At 42.1% G+C, this 25,093-nt stretch overlaps 1 protein-coding gene and 1 long non-coding RNA gene across 3 annotated transcripts in view; one reads left to right on the top strand and one right to left on the bottom strand.

Moving 5' to 3' along the window:
• Positions 1-7,526: 7,526 nt before the first annotated feature.
• The window catches only part of LOC137322761 (gamma-aminobutyric acid receptor subunit gamma-3), a 448,547-nt gene continuing 430,980 nt past the window's right edge, over positions 7,527-25,093 (bottom strand). The window contains exons 8-10 of one of the 2 annotated variants that reach the window (XM_067985790.1): positions 17,857-18,053; positions 10,934-11,068; positions 7,527-7,805 (exon numbers count right to left, since the gene is read on the bottom strand). In XM_067985790.1, the coding sequence (XP_067841891.1) occupies positions 7,527-7,805; positions 10,934-11,068; positions 17,857-18,053 (611 nt within the window). The remainder of the gene's footprint in view (positions 7,806-10,933; positions 11,069-17,856; positions 18,054-25,093) is intronic. The other variant, XM_067985791.1, reaches the window with a different exon arrangement.
• Positions 23,225-25,093, top strand: part of LOC137322762 (uncharacterized) — a 60,708-nt gene continuing 58,839 nt past the window's right edge. The window contains exon 1 of the long non-coding RNA XR_010963235.1: positions 23,225-23,367. This is a non-coding gene — a long non-coding RNA (uncharacterized lncRNA). The remainder of the gene's footprint in view (positions 23,368-25,093) is intronic.

Here is a 25,093-nt window from a genome sequence, read left to right on the forward strand (position 1 = left end):
TTCTCATTCAGAGATGAGAAAGCTACCAATTGAGTCAAGCTGGCATTATAACAGTCACCATAATATAATAACATCCACTCCAGAGAATATAATCTAAACCGACACTTCAGTGCAGTACTGAGGGAGTGCTGTACTGTCGGAGGTGCTGTCTTTCAGATGAGACATTAAACCAAGGCCCGTCTGCTCTCAGGTAGATGGAGATCTCATGGCACTATTCAAAGAAGAGCAGGGGAGTTCTCCCCAGTGTCAATATTTATCCCTCAACTAACAGCACTAGAACAGTTTAATTGGCCATTTATCTCATTGCTGTTTGTGGGACCTTGCTGTGCGCAAATTGGCTGCTGCGTTTCCCTACATTACAACAGTGACTACACTTCAAAAGAACGTAATTGGCTGTAAAAAATGCTTTGGTACATCCTGAGGTCGTGAAAGTTCTGTCTTTCATCTTTATATCAAGATTTCACAGCAGAGAACAATTTTTGGATCCATGGTTTCTATGGTGATAGCACTGCCTCATTGTTCATCAATAAGCCCCTGGGAGGCATTAAGCCACAATGTAGGGTTGAGAGGGAAGTAATTGGCAGGAGCACAAAACGGTGGGCGGGAAGCTGCTTGGAACTGCTCCCATGTGTAATCGGGGTTTCTGCCACACTTCCAGTGAAGTGGCGGAATGGGAGTAGCTCCAGGATAATTCCCAACTAAAATTAACTCTTTTTTACTTTCATTTTACTTTTTTCTTTCTACCTGGTCTAACCTATTTTACCTATAACTTGTTTAATCTAACCGTAAACTCTATACTTTGCTTTTTTTTTGTTAAAAAAAACTTCCACTTGACTTCCTTTCTTCCTCCTAACTGAGCAATCCTCAGGAACGAACAGTTTTGTCTGGAATAATATTGTCAATCCTCCTTATAATGTTGAAGACTTCAATTATCTCACTTTGAAGTCTTCTCTTCTCCACAGAGAACAAACCCAACTTTCTTATCCTTCCCTCATAATTTAGGTTTCTGATGCTCTTAGTACCTCACTCTGTACTATCCCAAGGACAATAAGAACTCTTGAATGATTTGGTGACCCCAAACTCGACAGTTTCTCTGAAAAGAATTTCGAGGGGAGCTTTTGTTTGACTAGTAACATTATTGAATGAGACACACACGTGATAATGAAACAAAAGCATACTGTATACACTCTCTACTCATAAAATAGTTTTATTTGTTGTAAATACATTTCACTAAAACACTTATAAAGTGCATGGATAAAGTTAATAATTCTTAAACAGAAATGATAAAAACAAAGATTGATTTTCTTCAGTGGCTTAATGACCTGTACAGTTGCCTCACCATTCGATACAGAAATGCGTCATTAACCCTTTGAGTACTGAATTTCTTTTGCAGCTTCATAAATGTTACCTCCCTATCCCAGGATCAATATTATGTTGAATGGTTATGCTGAATATTATAAGTTGAAAGTTAGAGACCTGTACAGGGCAACATTATCAATGCTCCTTGAGGAAACTGAAAAATTATGAAGGTTTGTATTTCTTACATTCCCTGTTGCTCCCCATGTAGTGTGAGGTTGAGTAACTCTCGATGCCTCCACAGCCATTATTAACGCTGATCTAAGGGGCACTCTGAATGAAGGGGAGGCTCTCTATCGATTTTTCTCCTCCCTTCCCACCCTCCATTGGAATATCTCATCATTACTTGTTGATATACCTACCAACTTATTCAACAATACACCCAATTTGATCAGAGAAAGTAGCCAAGTTCAAATGGTAGTTGAGATTAGCACTTAAAATTGGATCTTCTAAAGGGGAGTGGCAGTATTTTACAGTTAAAGCTGCTATGTTGTTCCACAAATTGGAAATTTGTTCTTGGTGGAGTTCTGATGATGTTATAAATGATCATCAATCAACATGACTAAGGTGCCCATATTAGCCATCACTCTGCTGCATGCTGCCAGGGGTACAATTAAATCAGTAAATGTGCAATAATGGTGAACTAGTCGGGAGAAGAATTGCTGTGGCCACTATATGTAACAATATTACAAATTTGTTCCTCATGATATACTCTGGTTGGTATTTCTAGTCAAACTGTGACCGGAGTAATAATTCCTCTCTCTCCCTGCATTGTTCAATGGTAGTATTAAATAGCGATCAAAACCCAATAATGGTTTTAAAGTGAGATATATTTAAGCCCAGATTTGATTAATTATTAGTCTAAAGTAAAAAAGAATGGAGGTAATTTTAACCTAACCTGCCCGTCGGGAAACTGACAACTGACGGGTGCAACGCTGGTTTTAAACCCTGTTCGATTTTACTTTCTATTGAAGTCAATGAAGAATAATATTGGGCGGGGTGCAAAACCCCATCCCACGAGCTTCTCGCCCACCAGTTAGATTAAAATTACCCCCAATGTTTCTTTTAGTCAACAAACATCCATTTACAATGACTGATGATGGATTATCAATTCTTATGTCTGGCCTAAAACATGGAGGAGAAGGAAAGTGAAATAAAAGAACTGGTAGCATTTGATGGAAGTGCACGATATAAGTAGACAAATGATTGTAATAAGGGACTAAACTCTGAGCGGTGGGTCATTCAGAACAAGAAAAGTTAATGATGTTGTCGATTATTTTCCAGGGCAAAGAATGATATATCAACTATCAAAAGGGGGGAATATAGCAGTAAAAGGGGAAATCGCAGAAGTAATTTGGGAGGAAATTAGTAAAGAGGAAAACAAAGTAATAGTTGACAGCTACCACTGACTGCCGGTACAAGATAAGTAGACATGAGAAGAAATTACTGCTGGTCACTGTCATGTGAATGCTTAGCATGGTCGTATGAAATTCCTCTCTCTGATATTTTAACAGAAATGTTAACCCATTTCAGTTTAATGTCTCAGTTAAAATAGCAGCAACATTAATTTGGCAGGAACATGTTAAGTGTTCCCATGATAATGTTACTAACAGTATTTTCTCCCGATCAAGAGCTGCTTACAGAAGGAATGGCAGTTGGAGCGAATCGCAATGGGATAATGACGGCGTTCTAATATTCTATAGATAAAGTGAACAGATCAGGGATGAACAAAAGGATAGAAGTAATGGAATTCTAGAGGTAAGCAATGACTGCTTTGTAACACAACATCTTGGGCAGATACTATGTTAGATTTTATATTCAGCTGTCCACCAGAACAGAAAGCAACCTGGAAATGAATGAATATTTAGGTTCCAGTCTAATTGAATTTGATACCATAATTGACATGGAGGTTAAAACCTACTTAATAAGGATGTGCAAATTTTTCAAACAGCAAACTTTGGAAGAACAAAAGGGTGGATTGAGTGCAAAATATCAATGGAAAAAATTGGATTTTAAATACTATTTTAAAGGACTTGGAAGAGAATAAATAAGAAGAAAGCCAGGTAACAGTGATTGAATAAAATGGTCAGATTTAACCCGAAGGCCAATCAGAAGTATTTGACAATACTAAAATCCCCTTTTGCAGTAAGGCAGAAGATGCATTGTTCTTTAACCCCTTTGGGGATGAGTGAAATTTTCAAGACCATAAAGCAACTTTGATATCATAAATATGCCAAAGCACTGCATGAGCAGTAATAGCAGAAGATTCAGGGGAGATGGTTGAAGAGGTAAGTTTTTGAAGGTTGTGGTTACTAGTATCAAGTCTGAGGGTGATCCCCAGTGGCAAGAGCATGTACTTTCAGGGATAACTTGATAAACTTGATCAACCTTGAGATGAAACACTTCAGAGGGGAACTTGTAGAGCTATATAGGATGCTTAGTGGGATTGAAAAATCAGTAGTAGGGAAAATGCTAGAATCTATTATTAAGGACATTGTAACAGGGTACTTAGAAAATCATAATATGAAAGGGCAGAGTCAACATGGTTTTGCGAAAGGGAAATTGTGTTGGAGTTTTTTGAAGGTGGAACTAGAAGGGTAGATAAAGGGGAACCAGTGGATGTAGCATATTTAGATTTTCAAAAGGCATACGATAAGGTGCCACACAAGAGCATGTTACACAAGGTTAGGGCGCATGGGATTGGGGGTAATTTATTAGCATGGATTGAGGAATGGTTACTGGACAGAAAATAGGGATTAGGAATAAACGGGTCATTTTCAGGTTGGCAGGTAACTAGTGGGGTGCCACAAGGATCTGTGCTTGGGCCTCAGCTGTTTACAGTCTATATCAATGACTTAGATGAGGGTACCGAGTGAAATGTATGCAAGTTTGCCGACAATACAAAGCTAGGTGGGAAAGTAATTTGGGGACAGCATGGCTGGTCCTAATCTCCTAATCCTGCATTCATCCACCATCCACACACACACACACACACACACACACACACACAGTTTCCAACAGAGGCTACCAGATAGCAATTGGTAGTAGGAACTTTGGCTGACTTTCCCATTCCTGGAGGGAAATTGCTGTGAGGAGGATGTAAAGAGGCTGCAAAGGCATCATGACAATGGGGCAGATTGGATGGACCAGCTGGTCTTTTCCTGTCTGACATGTTTGTATGTTCGTATCTCAGTTGGGGCAGCAGTTGAAGGCCAGGAATGGGAAAGTCAGCCAAAGTTCCTACTACCGATTACTATCTGGTAGCCTCTGTTGGAAATTGTGTGTTTATGTGTGTGTGTGTGTGTGTGTGTGTTTATGTGTGTGTGTGTGTGTGTTTATGTGTGTGTGTGTGTGTGTGTGTGTGTATGGATGGTGGATGAAGACAAGATTAGGAGATTAGAACCAGCTATGCTGTCCCCATATTTAATAACCTGCTAACATGTAGGGGCACACACATGAAGAATGGGCACTTGAACAATGTAATGGAGACATATGCTGAGCTGCTGGGTCCATGGAAATGTACCACTATGAAAAACAACCAATTAGGGGTGAATACTGAAAGTTTGTAAAATTAGATCAATATCCTCTAGTTTTCCACTCAGAATGTGGGGATGTGGGGTGAGTGCACATGGGCTGCGGGAGGAGATTAAATGGGTGGGTAGATCCATTAAATGGGTGGGTGATGTGAGAGGGGGCAGTGCTGGAGTGGGCACGCATGCACACACACAAGCAAACGCAAACGCATACATTCCAGCAGGGATTGGACAGAATCCATGAAGGAGCAAGTTTACACGATTATTTCAAAGATTTTTTTTCTCTTTCACACTAGTCTGCATTTTTCTGCCCTTTGTCCCTTATTCTCTGGAGTATGGCACACGGGCACTGACAGACATCTGGTACACTGTCCAAATGGCCATTCATCATATATGAGCCACACAGAATTGTAGCAAGCTCACCCCTACCCAGCTTAGATCAGCTAATTCAGCATAAGCCAGAGATTGAACCTCACATTCTCTTAGTTTATACCACTCAACAGCACATCACGTATATGTAACTACTGAGTCATTGGAGACCCTGGGCTCGATTTTGCAATGGTGGCGGGTTGGTAGAGGGTGAAGGTGCCTGTGGCAAACCCGCATGAACAAAACTTACCGTTTCCAACACGATTGGATGTTGATTGATGATGAAGATCGGGGGGGAGAGGGGAAGATCGGGGGGGGGGGGAGGGGAAGATCGGGGGGGGGGGGGAGAGGGGAAGATCGGGGGGGGGGAAGATCAGGGGAGGTGAAAAGGGGACATCGGGGGGGGGGGGGTGAGGAGGGGGACATCGGACAGGGAGACATCGGACATCGGAGCAGGGTGCAAAGGTAGGTTCATTTAGTGTTTTCACTTCCTGCCATGGTTTTTTATTTAATTTATTTAGCTTCTTGTTCCCTGATCCGGCCCTTCGAATCAGAAGCGGTGGGCAAGCCGCCCAGGTAAGTTAAAAATCTTTCTAAGTACTTAATCTGTCACAGGTAAAGTGCCTTAAGTACCTTAATGAGGTACATTTGGCTCTTTAACTGTCAAAGCCGGCGGGACTTCTGTTTTCGGGTCGCTCGCGCACACACAGGTGGGTCCCTGGGAAACTCGGAAGTCGGCAGGTTGGAGCCGGCTTCCAAACGCGATCGGGATTTCTGCGATTTTCGGAGCTCCCCCGCCCCCAACGCACCCGCAATTGCCCCCTAAAATCACCCCCCATGACTTTTCTCATTCATGTTTTCTTATGTTTTTATTATTTTTATTATTGACACCACATTCTCATCCAATTTTTTTCTCCCAAATTCCACTTTTATTTGATGTCACTCTGAATTTTTGTTTTTTTTTGCGACTTTGTTTATGGCAAAATCAATGTGAGATCTTACAGGATTGATTTTTTTCTAAGTGGTGATATCTGGTTCAAAGTTGATGGCTGATATAATAACAACATTTGTGACAGTCATGTCATCACAGCAGCTCACCTATATATGGAGGTTATGTTTAATTCTTTTCCCTGTTTTCTATTCCCCTTGTCCGAGTGAATGGAACGGTCAAGCCTGCAGATACCTCCACAGATGCCATCAATGCCACTCTTTCGACCTACCAGAAGATACACTTTAGCGAAGTGGGAAAGGCCCCTTTGCTTTCCTGGGTGAGAATGTGCCAAATATGCCACTGGGGAAGCTCATGAATGGGAATCAGCCAAGACATGGACTTAGACTTGGCTTTTTTAATTTGGGTACAGAAATACTAACTCAGTCCTCAAAGGGCTAAACAGAATTGTGATCATTTTAAAGATGAATGAAAGGAGAATGAACCACCTTGTATCTAGTTAATGTTTCACCAATATTTTCAGCTAGTTTATCTCAGTCACCTCTAACATCATACTACCAAATAAACCCCACATAAAAATATGAATTTTCCGAACAGTCTAACACTTTGTTCACCCAACACTGTTTTGAAATTTCAGTTAATGAAAAGACACAGCATACACAGACACTCCTAGTTTTTTTTCAAAGAAAACTTTGCTTTCCTTCAAAAGACCTGTCTACAACTCTGGATTTAGTCCGTCGTGTCGAATACAAATGGCAACTCATGGATTGCCTTTAATTTAGAAAGAAAATAAAACCGTTTCATGGGTTGCTATGGCCAGAAATGCCTTAATTTATTCTAATTAGCTCTGTAAGAGGAATATGCTTCGGTCTAGTTTGCTCTTAGCTAACTCTTTACTTTTCTTCATGCAACTATTTAAAAATCGAGGCTTTTCTGACTATCCAACAAATCTGTGAATAGTTACTCTATAATTAATGCTGGTTGCAAAACCTAGAATACGGTTAGTGGAATCAACAGGATCAATCGTTACTTTATCTTCAAGATGCTCTCTTCAAAAAATATTTCAACTGATGACCTTGCAGAGATGCCTTGCCAGCTATGTACACATTCTGCACCTTTTTCCTTCCAGGATTTTGTTTCGAATTCGCAGTTCGTATATATATATATATATATATATATAAAAAATGAAGGAAAAAAAAGAACTGATGCTGTTACTTCATCCCAGGTAGCTTCTCTTTTCTGACAACATCCAGAGAGATATATCAGAGTTTATAGGACAAGTGTCAATGAAAGAAGTCTTCACTTGTACAGGCAGAAGCTTAAAGGTAGAGGTATCCAACCCAGTAGACGAGATTAAATAGCAAAAATGTTGTTGGAAAAAACACGCGTGAATATGTGTCTAATTTCAAAATGTCTACGTGGATCCGCCCTTTCCGCCACGAGCCTGATTTACACTCCTCGTAGCAGCAGAAGAAGCTCTGGCAGTCTTTACCATCCAGGCATTCATATACGCAGGCTTCCTCAAAGTCCTGCCAGTACATAGAATTGTTTATGGTAATAACTGAAGAGGCTGGCCCCACATTCAGTACAGAATAGTTCTAGAGTGAAGAGAAAAATTAGATTTAAAATACTGTCAACAGAACAGACTCGCCAAAATATTTCTAATTTCTAACAAAATGTAATTACACGCAGTTCTAACCTACTATATATATATATACATATTTCATCTAGAAAATCTTAGCGACTTGCAGATCAATATATCATGTGAAAAGCATCTGTTTCAATCCCAAGACCACTGTCTTCAGTGCTTTCAATTATAATGCTGCAAAATGCCTCATTCTTGGCATGTGCAACAAATAAAGTACCAATAGATTCAGGACAGTATTGATGATTGCAATACACTCATGTTACACACCAAGCTCCCGGAATGCAAACAACATGTGCAGGATAGCATTTCGGCTACAGCATATTCTGAGAATTTGTAAGTAAATCAAGCGTTTCTCTAGAGGCTAAAGACATTGTCCTTGTGGCACATTCTTTTTCATACTCAGTTAGTTTAACTTCGATGGTGGGGAAGCTTTTAGAAACGATAATTTGGGACAAAGTGAATGGTCACTTGGACAAGTGTAGATTAATAAAAGAAAGCCAGCATGGGTTTGTTAAAGGCAAATCGTGTTTAACTAACTTGATTGAGTTTTTTGATGAGGGAACAGAGAGGGTTGATAAGGGTAATGCGGTTGATGTTGTGTATCTGGACTTTCAAAAGGTGTTTGATAAAGTGCCACATAATAGGCTTGTCAGCAAAATTGAAGCCCATGGAATAAAAGGGGCAGTGGCAGCATGGATACGAAATTGGCTATGTGACAGGAAACAGAGAGTAGTGGTGAACAGTTGTTTTTCGGACTGGAGAGAGGTATACTGTGGTGTTCCCCAGGGGTCAGTACCAGGACCACTGCTTTTTTTGATATATATTAATGACTTGGACTTGGGTGTACCGGGCACAATTTCAAAATTTGCAGATGACACAAAACTTGGAAGCGTAGTAAACAATGAGGAGGATAGTAATTGACTTAAAGAGGACACAGACAGACTGGTGGAATGGGTGGACACATGGCAGATGAAATTTAACGCAGAGAAGTGCGAAGTGATACATTTGGCAGGAGGTATGAGGAGAGGCAATATAAACTAAATGTTACAATTCTAAAGGGGGTGCAGGAACAGAGAAACCTGGGGGTAAATGTGCACAAATCTTTGAAGGTGGCAGGACAGGTTGAGAAAGCGGTTAAAAAAGCAAATGGAATCCTGGGCTTTATAAATAGAGGCATAGAGTACAAAAGCAAGGAAGTTATGATGAACCTTTATAAAACACTGGTTCGGCCACAACTGGAGTATTGTGTCCAATTCTGGGCACCGTGCTTTAGGAAGGATGTGAAGGCCTTAGAGAGGTTGCAGAAAAGATTTATTAGAATGGTTCCAGGGATGAGGGACTTCAGTTACGTGGATAGACTGGAGAAGCTGGGGTTGTTCTCCTTAGAGCAGAGAAGGTTGAGAGGAGATTTGATAGACGTGTTCAAAATCATGAAGGGTTTAGATAAAGTAAATAAAGAGAAACTGTTCTCATTGACTAAAGGGTCGAGAACCAGAGTACACAGGTTTAAGGTGATTGGCAAAAGAACCAAAGGCGACATGAGGAAAAACTTTTTTACGCAGGGAATAGTTATGATCTGGAATGCGCTGCCTGAAAGGGTGGTAGAAGCAGATTCAATCGTGGCTTTCAAAAAGGAATTGGATAAATACTTGAAGGGAAAAAATTTGCAGGACTACAGGGAAAGAGCGGGAGATTGGGACAACTGGATTTCTCTCACAAAGAGCCAGCACAGGCTGGATGGGCCGAGTAGCCTCCTTCTATCCTGTAACCATTCTATGATTCTATGATACTTTAATTTGCATTGAAAGCAAATTGTTGTTTCTCCCCTTCTCTTACCATTGATTAAATTAGAAATATAAGGGTCGATTCTTCATTCCCACTCTCCCAGTAGGGAGCTGAGCTGAGGAGGTGTGCAGGCTGGAGAATGAGAACTACAACCTGGTCGTCCTATCAGAGACTCATGTGCCCGCCCAAGCATGGCTTCCCTGCCGAGAGCGCAGGATAGCAGAATGACCCCTCTCCTTTCTTTTTCTCCTATTTAATCAGATTCTCTTCATTCGCATGAAGATAAAACGAAAACAATTTCAGAGCACAGGAATCACTTGGCGTGATATTTGGAAAGAAATGCCTCTGCATGGGGCACATGATTCATGATTTGTCGCCTTTTGTGCTTTGATTTTCTTTTCGTCATCTTTTCCTTCCTTATTTTTAACGCAACCCCTTTCAGTCGGGTTGCTGGGAGAGTGCTAATCATGGATTTCTCCATGATTATTGTCAATGCTGTAGTTTAATCAACTGACAGGAAATAAAATGAAAATTGGGAGAGATGTATGACGGGAGGCTGAATCCGTATCACCTGTTTTACACTATCGTCCAAAGGCAGAACGACCCCCGCAGAATTTTCAAAGAAACATGCAAGTCTGACAGAGAATGCAAGCTATCCTGATTGGAGGGTCAAGAGTGTGACAAAATGATGGGTTTGACAACTGGTGACTGAGGGCAACTGTGGAGGGAAATGCCTAAGTCTGACAGACTCATTAAGGAAAGAAACTAATATTTTTAAGCCTGACGATGTGTCGGTTGCTTGGCGTTATTTGGCCTGACACTGTGATATTTCTCGCAACATTTCTCCCTCAATCGCTACCTCTCAGCCCTGTTATTTTCCTGTGCTCTGCCCAATTGAGAAGTATTAAATTATTTGCCAGACTCGTATTTCCTGCTTCTACCTCCACAGGTGCCTTCATCTGCCGGCATCACTCTGCCATTTTAATTTAATGATGTGGAGATGCTGGTGATGGACTGGGGTTGACAATTGTAAACAATTTTACAACACCAAGTTATAGTCCAGCAATTTTATTTTAAATTCACAAGCTTTCGGAGGCTTCCTCCTTCGTCAGGTGAACATCGTTCACCTGACGAAGGAGGAAGCCTCCGAAAGCTTGTGAATTTAAAATAAAATTGCTGGACTATAACTTGGTGTTGTAAAATTGTTTACAATTTTAATTTAAGGTCATGGCTTGTGAGGTGATTACAAACCCTGTACTTTGAATCAAAACAGCAATTGTTACGGATAAGTACCTCTTGGGATCCTTTTTGCTGAGTGAAGAACCATTCATGTCTGTGCTCCCCTTTCCAATCTTGCTCGTATTGACTCTGGAACCGATGACAGTGAGAATTAGGTTTAACTCTACAGCTGAGGGATGCATCCGGGAGCTGGGAATGCAAAAAATTTTCCATTTGCAGGTAAAATATCCCAACAATTTTGAGCAATCATCAATGCAGTTATCAAAGCTAACAATGAAATCACAGTGGTTAAGCAAATTGTCCTTTTACCTCCAGGACTTTGGTTTAAATACAACTCGGAGAGTTGTGGTGAAAGTCTCCACTCTCCGCTGGCTGCAGGTGCCCTATGTGAAATGATTCTGGGCGATTTCAACCCAGTTTATGCTGGTCGTGGTCCCACAGCACAGATCAACAACTTGCATTTATATAGCACCTCAAACATGTAAAATGTATATATTACAGCACGGAAACAGGCTATATCCTTCTATTCCTTTCTCCCTCATATACTTATCTAGCTTCCCCTGAAATGCATTTATGCAACTTGCCTCATCTACTCTATGTGCTAGTAAGTTCCACATTCTAACCATTCTCTGGGTGAAGAAGTTTCTCCGATATATATGACACAATTGTATGCACAACAGACACCTTGCTATGTAAAAGGAGAATTTGCTTCCTCATTTGCAAAGGGTAGTTGCATTTATATGTGATTTATCATCGTCAGGGAAATGCCTCAAAGGGCTTCATACAGTGACTGTATGTGAATAAATGTGGCAGCCATTCTGCACTACCAACGACCACAAATAGCATTGAGATGAACGACTGGTTAATCTGCATTGTTTGGTGATTTTGGTTGAGGGAAGAATGTTGGCCAGGACACCAGGAGAACTCTGATCTTCTTTGAATAGTGCTACATGATCTTCGGTGTCCACCTGAACAGACGGATGGGACTACAATTTAACAACACTTTCTAACGACAGCAGTCCCTTCGTATTGCTCTGGAATGTCAGCCTAGATTATGTGCTCTGGTCCTGGTGTGGGACTCAAGCTCACAACCATCTACCCAAAGGTTAGAGTGCTAACAACTGAGCCAAGCTGATGCATTCAGATAGATTTTTGTAGTTTTGGCCGTGGAGCTGGGAATGACTAGCTGATAACTTTAAAACAAAAGCTAGTCTAAAGCACAGTGAACAGGCTGACTGCAATTTTCTGGAGTCAGCCCATTTGCACAATTATCCTGAAATCCTGGTGAAGCTCTGGCCTTGTGCTGTGAGTTAATCTAAAATGGGGAGGTGGGAAATCTGGCTTCAGTGCAGCTCTCAAAAGGCTGCAGCTCAAACTTAGAGGCATTTCAAATATTTCTCAGCCTTTGCCAAGGCTGCAGGAGGTGGCAAAATACCAATCAAAAATGGAGTGAAAGGAAACCAGTATAGAGGCACCACCTGGATACCAGGGGCAAGTGATGGAATGGTGCAGCACCCGTTTTGGTTGCTAGCAAAGTGGGGTGCAAGAAAGGTTGCATGGTATGCAACTTCAGTGTATAACCAGAGGGCAGCAGTTCACCTTGCCTGTCAGGAGGTGACAACCAGACTCAATGGTCTATACATTACAGTACCTATAGGAACCGGGAACTGAAGCAGGAGAATACAGCACACTTTAAGAAATATGGCAAATTAAGACTACTGAACATTTATTATGTCAAAGGCCCAAAATTGTGCTGTAATATGTTGTCTGTCAACTTAGTCCCCATGTACTGGTCTCCCATGGCCAGCCCACATATATCTTTACAGCTCTTTCATTGCATTTCAGGCACACACATACTTCAGGATGGAGTATAACATGGGGAAATGTGAAATTATCCAGTTTGGTAGGAAGAATAGCGAAGCAGAATATTTTTTAAAAGGTGAGAGACTGAGAAATATTGGTATTCAGAGGGATTTGGGTGTCCTTGTACATGAATCACAGAAAGTTAGCATTCAGGTATGGCAATCAATTAGGAAGACAAGTGGTATGTTAGCCTTTATTGCAAGGGGGTTGGAGTATAAGAGTAAGGAGGTCTTGCTGAAATTATATAGGGCTCTGGCAAGTCCATAACTGGAGCATTGCGTACAGTTTTGGTCTCCTTACCTAAGGAAGGATATATTTGCCTTAGAGGGGGTGAAACAAAGGTTCACCAGATTGATTCCTGGGATGAGAGGGTTGTCCTATGAGGCGAGATTGAGTAAAATGGGCCTATATTCTCTGAAGTTTAGAAGAATGAGAGGTGATCTTATTGAAACGTATAAAATTCTTAGACGGCTTGACATGATAGATGCTGAGAGTCTGTTTCCCCTGGCTGGAGAGTCTAGAACTAGAGGGCATAGTCTCAAGATAAGGGGTCGGCCATTTAGGACCAAGATGAGGAAAAAATTCTTCACTCAGAGGGTTGTGAATCTTTGGAATTCTCTGCTCCAGAGGGCTGTGGAAGCTTAGTCATTGCGTATATTTAAGATTGAGATTGATAGATTTCTGGGCACTAAGGGAATCAAGGGATATGGGGATCGGGTGGGAAAGTAGAGTTGAGGCCGAAGATAAGCCATGATCTTATTGAATGGCGGAGCAGGCTCGAGGGGCCGTATGGCCTACATACATTGATGCCAACTGTCCGTGTATTGCGCAAACAGTGTGTGCACCTGGAAATCTACAGGATTCAAAATTCCTGTGCTGAGGTTGCCCTATAATGCACCAACATAATAACAGCCTTTGTAAATAGTCTGGTTGTGTGCGATGTATTCAACGATCTCCCAGCCCAGTTCACCTCTTTGTACTCGAGGTCACTGTGAGGATTGGAAACCTGAAAGGTATTGATAGGTAACCTTATGGTTCAGTGGGTTTTATGTTTGAATATCACAGGCGTAAAATTTCCTCGCAGGGCTAAACTGTCAGTATCTGACGTTCTCCGGTTCTATAGTACAGGTTTAATCATTTAATAAATAGGCACTGCCAGAGCAATACACTTTTGACACTGACATGCAATTATGGTAATCTCGGCTACTTTGCTCTCAGGTTAAATCTAACAAAGGACGCTGAAGCTTTCTAGTGCTTTTAGTATGTTTAACTTGGAGAATACACAGTGAGTTGTTTATGGTTATTCTAAAGAAAGGATCGGCTAAGAGAAATAAACATCTATTACATTTTGATAAATGATTATGGCGAAGTAAATCAACCCCTGGAAGTTAGTGGTTGAGTTTAGTCAATAGTTGCAATATTCATAACATAATATCTGTGCAAAATGGATATCATCAATGATGTCCTACAGTACTGGAGCCTGACGTGTAAGGAAAGTTACATGCTAATGCTTTCCAGAGGGAAAGTGATGGATGTGTTACCATTTGCAAAAAAGGCCTCTCTTGCCAGATGCATCTAAGGATAACCAGTTGACTGAATTGGCATATGCCAATATTGGTGGCTTGGAAAGATACGGTGGCATAAGAAAGAAAGTACTTGCATTTATATAGAGACTTTTAGAATGACCTTATTCCATGCTCAAGAGCAATAATCAATCACTGTTAGTGTGGCTGTCAAGCATCAAAGAGTTATAGTATGGGGTGGTGCATTTTGATAGGAAGAATAAGGAGGCCACATACTGCTTGGATAATAAGAGTCTAAAAGGGATAGAGGAGCAAAGGGATCTAAGGGTACAGATATAGAAATCACTAAAACTAGCGATGCAGGTTAATAAGGCCATAAAAAAGGCAAATCAAGCACTGGGGTACATTTCTAGAGGGATAGAATTGAAAAGCAAAGAAGTTACTTTAAACTTGTATAGAACCTTGGTTAGACCACACTTGGAGTACTGTGCACAGTTCTGGTCTCCATATTATAGAAAGGATATAGAGGCGTTGGAGGGGGTGCAAAGAAGATTCACAAGGATGATGCTGGAACTGAGAGGATATACTTATCAGGAAAGGCTGAACGGGCTGGGACTTTTTTCTCTAGAAAAGAGAAGGCTGAGGGGTGACTTGATGAAGGTCTCTAAGATAATGAAAGGGTTTGATAGGGTAGACATAGAGTAAATGTTTCCAGTTGTGGGGGAGTCCAAAACTAGAGGTCATAAATATAAAATAGTTGCTAATAAATCAACTAAGGAATTAAGAAAAAACTTCTTTACCCAGAGTGGTAAGAATGTCCCACAAGGAGTAGTTGAGGCAAATAGCATAGATGCATTTAAGGGGAAGTTAGATAAGCACATGAGGGAGAAAGGAATAGAAGGATATGCTGATAGGGTTAGATGAAGTAGGGAGAGAGAAGGCTCGTGTGGAGCATAAACATGGGCTTGTTCCAGTTGGGCTGAATGGCCTGTTCCTGTGCTGTAGTTTTGATGTAACTTGGTATATCTGGAAAAGGTCAAATAAACTCATAGGAACAGAAGTAGACCATTCAGCCCCTCGAGCTTGTTCCGCCATTCAACTAGATCGTGGCTGATCTGTATCTTAACTCCATTTACCAGCTTTGGTTCCGTAACCCCTAATACCCTTGCCGAGGTTAGTATTATTTGAAAAGTCCAGGCTGGAGTGCTCTTCTCTTTCCAGGGGACGGTTTCCTCTTGACAATTTCATAATGCACCAGGATTTTCAATATTCGCCATTTCTAGTGAAATTATAACAGCATTCTAAAAGAACAAGCTTAAAAAACTAAACTTAATTTAGTTATAGCAAGTAACGTTTTTTAGTGAATCAAGGTCCCTAGTGTAGTTAACATTCTCTAAATTATGAGTAATTTAAAGGAGTAAACTCCTTAAAGGGAGCAACTAATGAGCTTAATCTAAGGCAAGTCATGGCAGCAGAGCTCGCACCCGTGATATGCTGCTCCTGCGCTATGTGGGAAGTCATGGACACACCGGTGTCCCTGGCGACCATGTGTGTAGGAAGTGTGTCCAGCTGCAGCTACTGGCTAACCGCATTTCGGAGCTGGAGCTGCAGGTGGATTCACTGTGGAGCATCCGCGATGCTGAGATTATCGTGGATAGCACGTTCAGTGAGGTGGTCACACCACAGGTAAAGATTACGCAGGCAGAAAGGAAAAGGGTGACTGCCAGGCAGAGTAAAAGGACTAGGCAGGTAGAGCAGGAGTCCCCTGGGGCCATCTCCCTCTCAAACAGATATCCCGCTTTGGATGTTGTTGGGGGAGATGGCTTATCAGGGGAATGCAGCAAGAGCCAAGACTGTGGCACCACGAGTGACTCAGCTGCACAGGAGGGGCGGAAAAAGAATGGGAGAGCAATAGTGATAGGGGATTCCATCATAAGGGGAACAGATAGGCATTTCTGCGGCTGCAGATGTGACTCCAGGATGTTATCCTGCTTCCCTGGTGCTAGGGTTAAGGATGTCATGGAGCAGCTGCAGGACATTCTGAAGGGGGAGGTTGAACAGCCAGAAGTCATGGTCCATATTGGTACCAACTACATCGGTAAAAAAAGGGATGAGGTCCTGCAAGCAGAATATAGGGAATTAGGAAATGAATTAAAAAGCAGGACCTCTAAGGTAGTAATCTCAGGATTACTCCCAGTGCCATGTGCTAACGAGAGCAGAAATAGGAGAATAGACCAGATGGAATGAGTGGCTTGAGAGATAGTGTAGGAGGGAGGGTTTTAAATTCCTGAGGCACTGGGACCGATTCTGGGAAAGGTGGGACCTGTACAAGCTGGACGGGTTGCACCCAAGCAGAACCGGGACAAATATCCTCGCGGGGGCATTTGCTAGTTCTGTTGGGGAGGGTTTAAACTAGTATGGCAGGGGGATGGGAACCAAAGGGCAGATCCAGATAGGACAAATTCAGATCAGGAAACGGGAAGTAGAAAAGCAGTTAGTGACGTACTTAGCGACTCAGAAAGATAAAAGAAGCAAAGGTTAAACAGTGTTCAGCACAGGAATTTGACAGGGTTAAAGGAAATAGACTTCAATGCAAGGAGCATTACAAACAAAGCAGATGAGCTAAGGGCACAGATAGACACATGGCAGCATGATATCATTGCTAAAACGGAAACCTGGCTTAAAGAGGGGGATAATTGGCAGCTCAATATCCCTGGATATAGAGTTTTCAGGCAGGATAGAAGGGTGATAAAAAAGGAGGGGGGGTTGCATTATTGGTTAAAGAATCAATTAAAGTTGTGAGAAGGGATGATATGCTAAATAGTTCAAGAACTAGAGGACATAGATTTAAGCTGATTGGCGGAAGGATTAGAGGGGACATGAGGAAAAACTTTTTTACCCAGAGGGTGGTGGGTGTATGGAATTCGCTGCCCAAATTGTTGGTAGAGGCAGGGACCCTCAACTCTTTTAAAAATTACCTGCACCTGCACCTAAAGTGCTGTAAGCTGCAGGGCTACGGACCGGGTGCTGGAAGGTGGGATTAGAATGGGCACCTGGTTGTTCTTCGATCCGGCGCGGACACGATGGGCCGAATGGCCCCCTTCTGTGCTGTATCTTTTCTATGGTTCTATGGTTCTAAAATTTCACAAGAAATAGTGACACAGAGGAAATTCTCCTGCTATGATTACAACGTTGCTCAAAAAAAAGTAAGGACGAAAAGAAATTCTCTCACTTCGTTTACAATGTTGCTAACACAATGGGACCAGAAGAAATCCTCTCACTGTGTTTCCAATGTTGTTAACACACTGGCACCAGAAGAAATTCTCTTGCTATGTTTACAATGTTGTTAACACACTGGGACCAGAAGAAATTCTCTTGCTATATTTACAATGTTGTTAACACACTGGGACCAGAAGAAATCCTCTTGCTGTATTTACAATGTTGTTAACACACTGGGACCAGAAGAAATCCTCTTGCTGTATTTACAATGTTGTTAACACACTGGGACCAGAAGAAATCTCCACCATTCTTAAATTGTTCAACAAAGCATATAATCTCTGTGATTCGTTGAATAACATCAAGTGAACTTACCGACTTTTTCTTTTTCTTACAAGTGACTTTCCTGCAGCACGTGTAGTAATTGAGGGCTGCGTACTCCATCAACGCCGCGAATACAAATAAAAAACACACCGTTACGAATAAATCCATAGCAGTGACGTAGGAGACCTTCGGTAGTGATTTTCTTGCTATGCTGCTGAGTGTTGTCATGGTTAGTACTGTCGTGATTCCTGTTTTGTAAAGGAAGAAATGCCAGTGCAAATTAACATGTGAAGAACACTCCCAATCCATTTTACAAATGCCTGCTTTAATTTTATTAATTAATTGAACACTTAATTCGCTACAAGAGTAATCTAACACAAAGTTCTGCAGGCAAGACGGAAGACAGCATACAAAGCAGTAGAGCAGAATAAATTCTATAGATTATTGAACAGTTCCTGCAGATTGGAGGGTGGCAAATGTAACCCCGCTTTTTAAAAAGGAAGGAGAGAGAAAACAGGGAACTACAGACCAGTTAGCCTAACATCAGTAGTAGGGAAAATGCTAGAGTCTATTATAAAGGATGTGATAACAGGACACTTAGAAAATATCAACGGGATTAGACAAAGTCAACATGGATTTGTGAAAGGGAAATCATGTTTGACAAATCTACTGGAGTTTTTGAGGATGTAACTGGCAGAATAGATGAGGGATGTGGTTTATTTGGATTTTCAGAAGGCCTTTGATAAAGTCCCACATAAGAGGTTAGTGTGCAAAATTAAAGCACATGGGATTAGGGGTAATATGCTGGCATGGATTGAAAATTGGTTAACAGACAGGAAACAGAGAGTAGGAATAAATGGTTCCTTTTTGGGGTGGCAGGCAGTGACTAGTGGGTTACCGCAGGGATCAGTGCTTGGGCCCCAGCTATTCACAATATATATCAATGATTTGGATGAGGGAACCAAATTTAATATTTCCAAGTTTGCTGATGACACAAAACTAGCTGGGATCGTGAGTAGTGAGGAGGATGCAAAGAGGCTTCAAGGTGATTTAGACAAGTTGAGTGAGTGGGCAAATACATGGCAGATGCAGTATAATGTGGATAAATGTGAAGTTATCCACTTCGGAAGGAAAAACAGAAAGGCAGAGTATTATTTAAATGGTGATAGATTGGAGAATGTTGATGTACAAAGGGACCTGGGTGTCCTTGTACACACGAGAGGACACCACCCACCAGGTACATGGTTCATACTCCTGTGACTCGGTCAACGTTGTCTACCTCATACGTTGCAGGAAAGGATGCCCCGGAGCATGGTACATTGGCGAGACCATGCAGACACTGCGACAACGGATGAACGGACACTGCGCAACAATCGCCAGACAGGAGGGTTCCCTCCCAGTCGCGGAACACTTCAGCAGTCAAGGACATTCAGCCACCGATCTTCGGGTAAGCGTTCTCCAAGGCGGCCTTCGAGACACACGACAATGCAAAATCATCGAGCAGAAATTGATAGCCAAGTTCCGCACCCATGAGGACGGCCTCAACCGGGATCTTGGGTTCATGTCACGCTACACGTAACCCCACCAGCGGAAAAAAAAGTTATCTGTTTTTAATACAGCTGGACATTCTCTCTCTCTGTCTGCCTTTCGGGTCTCTTTCTCTCTTTGTCTGTGTAATCTGACCCATTGTGTATTCAGTATACTGGGATGTAATGTTTTCCGTGGCTAACCTGTCTGAACACCAACGACACCTTTGATTGCTGTGACCGTCTCCCAGCCTAATATATGCTATGCGATTTTAGAACCTCACTCACCTGACGAAGGAGGTAAGCTCCGAAAGCTTGTGATTTTCAAATAAAACTGTTGGACCATAACCTGGTGTTGTAAGATTGCTTACATTTGTCCACCAATAACTGAAAGCAAACATGCAGGTGCAGCAAGCAGTTAGGAAGGCAACTGGTACGTTGGCCTTCATTGCAAGAGGACTTGAGCATAGGAGCAAGGATGTCTTACTGCAGTTATACAGGGCCTTGGTGAGACCACACCTGGAGTATTGTGTGCAGTTTTGGTCTCTTTACCTATGAAAGGATATACTTGGCATAGAGGGAGTGCAGCGAAGGTTCACCAGACTGATCCCTGGGATGGCAGGACTGTGCTATGAGGAGAGATTGGGTCGAGTCGGCCTGTATACACTTGAGTTTAGAAGAATGAGAGGGGATCTCATTGAAACATATAAAATTCTGACAGGGGTAGACAGACTGGATGCAGGGAGGATGTTTCCTCTGGCTGGGGGGGTCCAGATTGAGAGGTCACAATCTCAGGATATGGAGTAGGACATTTAGGACTGAGATGAGGAGAAATTTCGTCACTCAGAGGGTGGCGAACCTGTGGAATTCTCTATCACAGAAGGCTGTGGAGGCCAAGTCACTGAAAATATTTAAGAAGGAGCTAGATAGATTTCTAGACACAAAAGGCATCAAGGGGTATGGGGAGAGCGCGGGAATATGGTATTGAGATACAGGATCAGCCAAGATCATATTAAATGGCTCGAAGGGCCGAATGGCCTACTCCTGCTCCTATTTTTTATGTTTCTATATTTCTATAAAATACAACAGCAAACTGGAATTACGAAACAAATACACTTATAAAATCACACAGTATTAAATTCAAGTGTTGACAGCCAAGTAATCAACGGGGACTGAACAGGTTTCACTCCTGCTCAAGGATACTTTTTTATAGTCATGAACAGAAAGTGAATCGCCAAAAAAAATCCTAAACATATAAACACACAGTAAAGGTAAATGTTCCACTTTCTGCTGCTGTGTGCCTGGTTTGGAGCCTTACCTGCCAGGGTCGCTGATCGGGATACCCCGCGTGCACAGCGGAAAATCATGGGCTGCGTGCATACGACTTCCCAGTGTACCCCCCATATACAATTCTAATGGGCGAGGTTTTGCACTGGGAGTGTGTATGTAGAAATTTACCCTTAAAGTCGTCCATTTTGTTGGGGTTCTAACTGTGAAGCCCCATGCAGGTATAAAACAACTTACATTTATACTGCACCTTACCACATCTCTCAGTATGTGAACAATGACCTGTATTGAATGCTGTTCATTATGTAAGGAAACACAGCAGTCTCTTTAAGAACAGCAAGCTCCCACAAATAGTTATGCAAACAATAAACTGTTGATCCGTTTTTGGGGGCATTAGTTGAGTGAGGAACACTACAGACGATACCTCCTTCCAAAAATGGCACAGGATCTTTAATATCCACCTGAACAGGCAGACAGGGCCATGGTATAACGCCATGAACAAGACAGTACGACCTCCATACTGCACTGGAGTGTCAGGCTAGATTATGTGCCCTAGTCCTGGTGTAGGCTCTAACCCACAATGTACTGATTCACAGAGAAGAATGTTATCAACTGAGCCAAACTGACATTGCTACACAGATACTCGATCAACCAATCAATTTGCAGTGGTCAAAAAATAGCCAGAGCCAGTACTGGTGCCTCCCAGCCTCCTGACACTGGTCTAACCTCCCACTTTGCAATGTTAACAATTCTTACTTCATGTTTAACCTTCTTTTCAGGCAATAGAACAATTTGGGATTTGGATCAACACACAGATTGCATGCACTTTGATGTGTTAATGCCTCAATTTTAAAAAAACTTGTTTTTCTATGATTTAAGGTAAGAACTTTTAAACTCACTATTCAGGAAGCCGGGGAAGCAGCCAGAGGCTACAAGGAAGGCAACTGTTGGCAGCCATTTATTTTTAGGGCATAACAGCCTTTTTTTTGGCCATTACAGCCATGTTTCATTGGGCATTACAATCATTTTTTTGGGTATTACAGTCCATTTTTTTTGGGCATTACAGTCCATGTTTTTTTGGGCATTACAGTCATGGTTTTATTGTGCTTTACAGCCATTTTTGGGGGGCATTACAGCCATGTTTTATTGTGCATTACAGCCATGTATTTTTGAGCATTACAGCCATGTCTTTATTGGCCATTATAGCCACGTTTTTTTGGGCATTACAGTCATGTTTTTATTGGGCATTACAGCCATTTTTTTTGGCCATTGCAGCCATGTTTTCCCCCTTACTTTTCATCAGCCCACCTTGTAGTACAAATCTGAACGGTTTCACAAGCAGATGGTCGTGCTTCTGAATGCTCAGATCCAGAGTTCTGGATTGACACATAAATCGGATTTAATAGCGAGGGTTGTTTGTAAGGAACACAACAAAGATTATTTACTACTGATTCATAAAGCACAAAGTGCAGCCATGAGCAACCATGGGGGAAGTGTTAGCTGGTTTGAACTGGAATTTAATCTGAGGCGTATGATTAAAACAAATAACCTCGGGTTTTGTGCTACATTCATCCTTATTGCCTTCAATTATAGTTAATATTTGTATCATAAAACAGCTTGGATCCATCTAGTTACTCCTCACAGGGAGAACAATGCCTCAGAGCACTTTACATAAAGATGGACACTGCGCAGGAAAGAAAAGGAAGAGGGAAAGGCAGTTAGGAGGAAGCACAAAATCAGTGTTTAAGAAAAGGGTTTAGGGAAGCATTTGAAAGCCAGGAAAAGAAGTGGTGGGATTTTGGGAAGGAGCCCCAGAGGACAGTGACATAGTAGCTGAAGGAAGGGCTGCAGATTGTGGAATGGAGGGAGCAGAGAACAAGAAACAAATTCATGTTGCAGGAATGGAGGGAACATGTGGGGATTTATGGTTGGAGGAGGTCACAGAGGGAGGGTGCGATGAGGTCTTGGAGAGATTTGAACATGAGGACAAGGATGTTAGGGTACAGGATGCCAGTGAAACTTGGCACAATGGGTGAAACAGGGGTGCAGGTTTTGTGCAGGAAGGAATATGGGCAATGTATGAATGTAGAATTGAATTCAGTTTTAATGAACGGGAGGGAAAAACTTTCTCCATGCCAACATCCTAAATGCATGTTTCAAGAACATGTTTATGATCTCATTCTATATTGCAAAAAGAGAAAATCTCCTCATATTTTAATTTTTGCCCCAATTTTCTCCTCTCCATTCCTGAGTGCGGTGACTTATGCTGGAACGAAGTTCCATGGACACAGGCAGCTCTCTAGTACCTCATCCAAGTGGACATGTGCACCTGGATGACGCAATCTATTTGACCGAGCTTGTCCCGTCCTTATCCTTATATGTCAGGGGTCACTAGATAATAATCAGGAGCTCATTTCCATTGAAATTTGTTTCATTTTTAATATGCTTTTCAGAGTTGAAGCTGGAATTGTTACCCTGACACCACAGTCAGAGCCAACAGTGCATGTATCAGTTGCCTGGTAACAAATGTAGCTCGGCAACCCATTGTAGCCTGGCAACCCATTGTAGCCTGGCAACAACTGTAAACCAACAGTTGAACAGAAAGCATGGCTGCTGTAGAGGCATCGCTATTCTGACTAATCGTGAGAGAAGAAAAATATCTAACCGGTGAAATATCTCTACACACCAGCGGTAAACGGACAGAACGGTTTACCCAACTGTTATGAAACCCGCCTGTTTTTTATATCAGGTGAGTTCTATATAGGGCAGGCAATCCCCTCAACCAGTTTACCACCCAAGCGGGGAAGGGGAAGAGCGAGGCCATTGTGTAAAAGGAAATGGCTCTTCCATAACTCTTTTAAAAGTAAACTTTTCTTTTCTGAAGTCACTGATTTAGAATCATCAAAATTATAGCCCAAAAAGAGATAAGAGCAGGGAGCTTCAGTTGAAGAATTAGCACTCGTAGAGGCTTGTCATTTCAACTAAAGCTACCTATTCCAATTTCATTTCCCATTTCCCTGATTTATGCTGGGATTGTTCTCTATGGAGCATAGAATCATATAACGGTTACAACGCGGAAGGAGGCCATTCGGCCCATCGAGTCCATGCCAGCTCTCTGCAAGAGCAATCCAGCTAGTCCCACACCCCCGCCCTATACCCGTAGCCCTGCAAGTTTTTCCCTTCAAATACTTATCCAATTCCCTTTTGAAAGCCATGATTGAATCTGCCTCCACCACCCCTTCAGGCAGTGCATTCCAGATCACAACCACTCACTGTGTAAAAAAGTTTTTTCTCATGTCGCCTTTGGTTCTTTTGCCAATCACTTTAAATCTATGTCCTTTGGTTCTTGACCCTTCCGCCCGTGTGAACAGTTTCTCTCTATGTACGTTCTTCTACGTTGTCTAGACACTTCATTATTTTGAACACCTCTATCAAATTTCCTCTCAACCTTCTCTGTTCCAAGGAGAACAACCCCAGCTTCGCCAGTCTATCCACGTAACTGAAGTCCCTCATCCCTGGACTCAATCTAGTAAATCTCTTCTGCACCCTCTCTAAGGTCTTCACATCCTTCCCAAAGTGCGGTGCCCAGAACTGGACACAATACTCCAGTTGTGGCTGAACCAGTGTTTTACAAAGGAAAGTCATAACCTTCTTGCTTTTGTACTCTATGCCTCTATTTATAAAGCCCAGGATCCTATATGCTTTCTTAACCGCTTTCTCAACCTGCCCTGCCACCTTCAACGAGTTGTGCATATTTACTGTTTGTTACTGCACCCCTTTTAGAATTGTACCCTTTAGTTTATATTGCCTCTCCTCATTCTTCCTACCAAAATGTATCACTTCACACTTTTCTGCATTGAATTTCATGTGTCCACCCATTCCACCAGCCTGTCTATATCCTCCTGATGTCTATCACTATCCTCCCCACTCTTCACTCCCCTTCCAAGTTTTGTGTCATCTGCAAATTTTGAAATTGTGCCCTGTACACCCAAACCCAAGTTATTAATATATATCAAAAAAAGCAATGGTCCTAGTACCGACCCCTAGGGAACACCACTCCTCCTCCAGTCCGAAAAAACGTTCACCACTACACTCAGAGATTGGTGTGGGAGAAGTGGGTTTCAATTCGTGGGGCACTGGTACCAGTACTGGGGAAAGAGAGAGCTGTTCCAGTGGGATGGACTACACCTGAACCATGATGGGACCAGAGTTCTAGCGAACCGAATAACTAGGGAGGTAGATAGGGCTTTAAACTAAATAAGGGGGGGGGGGGGGGGGGAGGGTCCCGGTGGAGAGAAATCTAGAATGCTAAAGAGAAAAGACAAAGAGGCAGTGCAGGAAAGTGATTGGGGTAAGGATAACCAGATTGTGTCAGGAAGGGACAGAGCGTACAAACAAACGACAACAAATAGGGTCTGGGTAAGAAAAATGGTAATAAGACAAATAGGGCCATAGTACAAAAAAATGTTAAGAAG

This window comes from Heptranchias perlo, chromosome 6, assembly GCF_035084215.1.
Source record: "Heptranchias perlo isolate sHepPer1 chromosome 6, sHepPer1.hap1, whole genome shotgun sequence".
NCBI classification, from domain to species: domain Eukaryota; kingdom Metazoa; phylum Chordata; class Chondrichthyes; order Hexanchiformes; family Hexanchidae; genus Heptranchias; species Heptranchias perlo.